Source organism: Cyprinodon variegatus, unplaced genomic scaffold, assembly GCF_000732505.1.
Source record: "Cyprinodon variegatus isolate N-32 unplaced genomic scaffold, C_variegatus-1.0 Scaffold354, whole genome shotgun sequence".
NCBI lineage: Eukaryota > Metazoa > Chordata > Actinopteri > Cyprinodontiformes > Cyprinodontidae > Cyprinodon > Cyprinodon variegatus.
In genome coordinates, this window is record NW_015150807.1 from 786567 (window position 1) to 793405 (window position 6839).

Sequence of the window (6839 nt, forward strand, 5' to 3'; positions counted from 1 at the left end):
TAAAAGCGCGTTCACGAGTCTACGGAAACCGCGGCAGACCAAACCAGACGAAAGTGTACTATTCCTTTAAACTGTAATATGGTTTTCAACCATGTTTTTCCTTCTTTGTACATAGTAGCTTAGTTTAGTTCAGTTTCTCTAGTTTTAGTCAAGAGTTTTTAACTGGAATATGTCTGACTTGGAGCTGAATGATTTTTGTTAATAAACTCTTATATTTTGAACAGAAGTTGTGGTGAATTTATTCCATGTATGTTCAGAATTAACTGTTTGACCATGATTAGTGCTCAAATCACTCTTTCATTTATAGTTCTAACATACAGCTAATAGGGCATGTGTTCATAGCATATGAAAGTCCGAATAATATCTGATTAAAAAAGATATTTGCCACCCCTACTGGGGAGGGCAATAAGCATCCTAAAGTATCACAACACAATATGGCGTCCCAGCTGGCTGGGAAGTGTATAACATTTATTCACAACACAGAAGAACCCAGGGATTCAACACATCTGCACAAACATGTCCTCAAAATAGTAGATAAACATATAGCATAAGAGTTCAAACATGTAAAACAAGTGCTGCATAAAACAAGTAAAGTGAGCACAGGAAGGCAAGACCTTCACAATCACACAACTGTCTCCGAACACACTGCTAGCCTCAATTATAGACTAGTTCTACACATCTGACTTCAGTCAGAGAGTTTCAGAAAGACCTGGTGTTGACCTAAACACAGTAAATAGGAGTACTTTCCTTTCACAACAATAGCAACACTAAAGTTATAGTAGAAACTTAGGAATGCTCCACTAAACTGGACAGCCTCACAGACGTCATTATGTGAAGGAAACGCACAAGAACGATGTACAGTAGGTAAAATAGAGACTAAGGCCTTCCTGAAGGAGAGCAACAGAACATGTAACAGCTGCAAACAACTGAAACATCAGATTGTTAAAAATTTACCATCAGCATCAAGCACGAGGAGATTTTCTTCCCAAAACTTTTCTTTGCATTTTGTGAACAAATCGTTTTTTTTTCTCAATTTCAAAGAACACAGTGTTTTCTTCCAAGTCTGCGATAAAAAGTTGTTCCTGAATTTGTTAGATATGCTTTCGGAAGTTGTTGCAACAGTATCAAATAAATATTTTGATACAGATGACTAATGTGCTTCCTTGTCTGTTGAAGTACTGCTAAGTTAGGTCCAGTAATTTAATTAAAGTGTTTTCTTTTATGGGGAATATTTGGAAATGCTTTTAAGTTAGAATTACCGATGGTTGAGTGAGCAAAAGAAAATCAACAACCAGTAAAGGTCCGCAGACATTTTTAATTATAAGCTGTTACTTTAAAGAGAATTTAACACTAAAATAAAATGAGGTGTTTATCCATGTTATACATTGACCTTTTAGATAAAAAAAAAAGAAAAAAAAAAAAAAAAAAAAAAAATCCATTTTAAAATCTAAAATGTTTTTTGAAGTAGAGAACAACAACCATTCAGTTTGCTATATAGACAATTTCCTGATTCACATATTTTATAAAACACCTGAACTGACTGTTACCTTTTGTATTTTTTTTTTCTGTCTTAATGTTCACAGTGGGCTTTATGCTGCCCTGCAAGGCTTTAAACCTGGGTTTGAATGGAGACAAAGTCATTCTAAAGCACATATCAAGGAGCTCATTTTGAGCCTGGATCCATATTTACTTTTGATTCTGTTCATGGTGGAGAATCCTGCTTCACAGGAGCAGGTTGAGCCAAACATACTCTAAAAGCGCAGGGTCATCTTTGAGCATGAAGTTTCACTTTTCTATCACTAGTTCCCCACAGTTCTTCCAGGAGTCCACACTTTCTTTTACTTTTTTTCTCGTCTTCTCCTTCTTTCCCATCGCCCGGCTTGCTACAGGTTTGCCTGCTCTGTCTAAAAGTAGCAGCAGCAGCAACCCAGACTGACAGCAGCTCATTGGCTAATTTGTATCACGTGTAGCCTGGTCCCGGAGATGGTGGCGGTCTTTACCGTACAGACAGGAGAAGCATGCAGGTGACGTTAGACACTGTCGTCGGACAACATGCTGTAATTTATAAATATTTTAAATCAGGTTGGGTCCAGATTAGCCAGCAGGTGGGTCCAGATCCGGACCGCGGCCCCATAATCCGTGACCTTTAGACTTTTATACAAAAAGTGCTTTTAAACAGTAGGATTTCTACTTCTACTTGAGTAATAAACATTAACACTTTTGACACCTTAGAACTTTTCATAGACATATCGACAGCCTTGGACAGAGCCTTGATTCAGGACTCCTCCAGAATGGGCAAAAGGCCAGTCTGCTTTGCCATTGAGTGTAGTTGTGAATTCAGTTTGATTCAATTGTTTATTTTACGGCACCAATTCACAAAACATGACGTCTCAAGGCACCTCACTTCAGTCAAACCATCAAGGAAGATGTTGAAATGTTTTCATTCTGAGAAACCAGCTGATTTAATCAAGACTTGACTTTACAGGTTTCACTCCCCCTGGATGAGCTCCTGCAGTCAACGTTTGTGCAAATGACCATTGTACAATTCAATGCAATTCAGTTTATTTCTATAGCGCCAATTCACAACACATGTCATTGTAAGGCACTTTACAGTTCACCAGATCATACAGTCTAATTGATTCATATGTGTTCTTTCTTTTTTTCATTTGATCGATTGCAAAATGGGTTAGAGCAGCTAGGAATAATATAATAACACAGTAACAAATCAGACTTTATAAAAACAAAATTCTTTTGAGACTTTGCATTATTATACAATGTCAGTGCTATTACAGCTTTTGGAACGGTCTCCAGTCTGCTTGGCATTCACATCTCTATGAACGGCAGGCAGACTCGGTTCACTTCAACCGAGCAGAGACTTACGTTTTGAGGCAGACCTGAGTTTGCTTTTTTAGTCTGCATCAGAGTTCAATTCATACCTCCTTAAACTAACCAAACTTTCTAGCCAAATGAACTATGGTCTGATTAAAACAGACTAAATAGGGCTGGTTTAAATACACCATAAATGAATTCTTTCATGAACTGCCCTATTTAGGCCCCGTCCACACGAAGTCAAAACGAACACGAAACACTAATATTTTCCAGAACGTTTGTCGTAAAGACGGAGACGTAAAATAAATGTGATCCACACGAATTTTCATGCACTCGTGTGGACGGGGCCTTAGAAGTAATGGGGGCTGCAGCCCCAGTAGTCCAGGTGGCAGGTTCAGCGAGGTTCAGTACATCTGTACCCTGAGATTGACTAAACACATACACCAGCATTTACAATGTATCTGCATGTACATGACTGTGTGTGCAATGTAGAGTAAAAAAAAAAAAGAGCTGCCAACTTAACAATACATTTTCCCCTAATTATTGTTTTCCCCTTCTTTTGTATGTTTTTTTTGTGACTTCCTTTTGATGTTTTTCATTGTGTCTGTGTCATTCTTAAGGTCAATCTCTCTTTACATGTATCAACATTAAAGCAAAGGATGACTAGTAGAGAGAGCAGCTTGGGAAGCAACACCTGGTTTTTGACAGGAAGAAGAAAACCATCAGACAGGTAAGCATGATGAAAATGAAAAATAGAAAAAACTTTCAGTTTTCAGGGGAGGCTATACCTCCCCAACGCCCCTCAGTTTATGTTTTAAACCTCTGTTTTAAAACATAAACTGATTGCTGTTAATATAGTGTAATTTTTTTCCCTCACTGATTAGAACTAGTGTGTAGCAGTGTGTGTTTTTGCACAACCTCAACACAGGACTGAACAGGTTAAAAGCAGCAGAGCAGGGTGAGGAGTCGCAGTGTGAAGGCTGCTGCACGATATCAGCTGTGTTGTGTAACCAGACATTGATTAGAATCTAAAGGATGTTACTTTCACTGGAATACAAATAGGTTTGAAAACAGATCTCAGCATTTACAACATAGTTTGTTTTTATGGTCTCTAATAACCTTCTTATAGAATCTGATTGTGCTACAAGGGATGAATTTTTCACAGTTTTCATATATCACTCTAAGTGCTTACTTTGATATTGGACTGTTAAAGTATATCGTTTTCGTGATTATCATGTGTGTTTTTATCCTCACCGTATCTTCTAACATCTTGCTGATCGTGGTGATCTGTGTGAACAGGAGCTTATATGAACCTATGTACATGTTTCTGTGCAGCCTATTTGTCAATGAACTGTACGGCAGCTTAGCCTTCTTTCCTTTCCTGCTGGTTCAAATCCTCTCTGATCACCACACCATTTCTGTTCCTCTCTGCTTCCTGCAGATCTTCATTCTCTATATGTACGGCAACGTGGAGTTTTATAACTTAGCCATGATGTCTTACGACAGATATGTTGCCATCTGTTACCCTCTACAGTATAACGCATGGATGTCGATGAACATGGTTACCAGGCTGGTTGTCCTGACATGGTTTTTCCCTCTGCTTAACGTAATTGTTATGATATCGCTGAACGCCTCCTCTGAGTTATGTGGGAACATCATTGACAGAGTTTACTGTGCCAATTATTATATCACAAAGTTGGTGTGCAGAGGTGCAGTAGCCAGTAACATCTATGGACTGGTCTATGTTTACACCGTGCTCCTAGGTCTGGCTGCGCTGATCATCTACACATATGCAAGGATCTTGAAAGTATGCTTTTCTGGCTCCAAACAGACCCGGCAGAAAGCCCTCAGCACCTGCACACCTCACCTGGCCTCTGTAATCAATTTCTCCTTTGGGTGCTTTTTTGAGATCCTACAGAGTAGGTTTGACCTGAGCAGGGTTCCCAATGTCTTACGTATTATTTTATCTATATATTTCCTCACCTGTCAGCCCCTTTTTAATCCAATTACATATGGGTTTACACTTAGTAAAATACGCCTGACATGTAAAACTCTCTTCTTTGGTAAAAAATGACCTGTTTCAAGTCTTTAAATGCTTTTTAAAGCCTGCTATATTTGTTATACTCATGTTAAAGCACACTTATGCTTGCATTGTATGGATCATTGTATAAAAGTCTTTATAAAATGCTGCAATACACTTTGCTAATGTATACATTTTGGGTTCATATTCTTGAAGAATCCTCAGACTACAAGCAGCTTTCAGAGAAGTCAGTGAAGAAAATCGTAAAATTCAAAGAATGCAAGTTTCCTTTAGTCAAATAAAAGTTAATCACAAAGCACCTCAGGCCTCATGAGAACTCTTAAGGTGAAAGTTGTCAATTGTGGTGAGGAGGAATAAATTTAAGCATCAGATTTGCTTGTGAAATGTCTGTTTTTCTTTTCAACTCACTAAGACACACACCGTCCCCAAGAAAGAGAAGCTATCATTCCTGATTTGCTCAATGAAGACATTTATATTGGTTATAAAAAGGCTCTGAGGAAGTCATGGTTTCTAGGTATATCTAACTCTAGAGCTGGAGGGCCACTCTCCTGCATGTTTTGAAAGCATAGTTTCTTTTCATTGATGGCTGATAAACAGTAATTTGCTGAAGTGAAATCACATTAGATGTATGAAAAAGCAGAGAAACAAAAAAGCTGCAGGACACTGGGCCTTGAGGCTTTAGACCACTGTGTCAAACTGGTTCCAGAAAGGGCTGTGTGACTGTTTGGTCTATTTCCAACCAAGCAGTAGCAAACCAGACCTCAGTCATCTCACAAAGTCATTGGGTTAACACTGAAACTCACTTGGTGAGATGATTGGAGTCTGGTGTTCTATTACTTGGTTGGAAATAGAACCAGCAGCCACACAGCCCTTTGTGGAACCAGTTTGACAACCCTGCTATAGACTATGATGGCCGACACCAAGGAGGTTAGGATTAGTGGCAATGTGGGGAAAGCACATTAATGGGAGTTTGTGTGTAAAAGTGTGAAAGAGGCGTTCATTACTGCTTTCTGATGTTTTCATACAGGGGTTTTAAACATCTATTTTGTGCCAACATACAAGGAAACATGAATAAATTTTTTTTCTGCTTAATTGCTTGTAATACATTTGGAGCAGAGTTATTAATCACCAACCAAATAAATGATCATATTCCTAAAAATATTGAATCCAGTCTGAGTGATAAATCCCTAAATTTATAAAATGAACACACAAGACCAAGGATTAAAATACAGTGGTACCTTTATTAGCCTATAATCACACAGTATCATTATATCTAATAGCTACTCATACACTACACACTACTGAAAATAAGCACAAATAAACAAACAACAGAAGAACGGAACAGTGTGTATTTTAGTTACAACATGGCTCATTTTAACACTGATTTACACAACACTCCATGATGTATAATACAATGCAAAAATGGCAATTTCTCAGGGTTAATTTCAGTAATTCTATCCTGCATTCTCTATAAAAGTCCAACATTTTATCATGTTAGAAAAACCGTCTGTTGTCATACTGTACCTGCCAGCTTGTCCCATTTCAGTCCTAACTTGTCAAACGTGCATTTACCTCTGTGAACAAATCAATGGCAGTGATTGTCCCTTTAATTGACTGCATGGCTTCTGGTTCCTCTGTGACTTGAAATTCTGCAGTTATCACATGTAAAAAGATAACGTACCTCGCCGCTGTAATCCAATGCCAGAGAAAAACAGTCAAATTCGGACGCTCTGTTCTTCAGGTGAAGTTCCAAGTTTCCAGCGATTTCCTCATTCTGCCTCATTATTGTCATGATGGGTTTAAGGTTCTTAGCCCACATGCAGAACACAACGGAGGCTGGGTAAAAGTTTAACAGAGTTTATTGAATGTTTCACAAACACAAGATAATGTACTGGGTCTGGAACTGGTCCGGGCTGAATTCACTGAAGTCTGCAGAGATGATAGTTTGATTAGAAGGCAGGCAGATGAG

The 6839-nt window shown here is 38.4% G+C and overlaps 1 protein-coding gene across 1 annotated transcript; it reads left to right on the plus strand.

Moving 5' to 3' along the window:
- The first annotated feature begins 3833 nt into the window (after positions 1-3833).
- Positions 3834-5303, plus strand: LOC107091838 (olfactory receptor 49-like). The gene has a single exon (XM_015386005.1). It carries the CDS (start codon positions 3980-3982, stop codon positions 4901-4903), a length of 924 nt encoding a protein of 307 aa, XP_015241491.1. The 5' UTR covers positions 3834-3979; the 3' UTR covers positions 4904-5303.
- The last annotated feature ends 1536 nt before the right edge of the window (positions 5304-6839 follow it).

Bases quoted from the DNA above. Each gene is read 5' to 3' on its own strand.
- LOC107091838 (XM_015386005.1), top strand. From the start codon at position 3,980: ATGAATTTTTCACAGTTTTCATATATCACTCTAAGTGCTTACTTTGAT.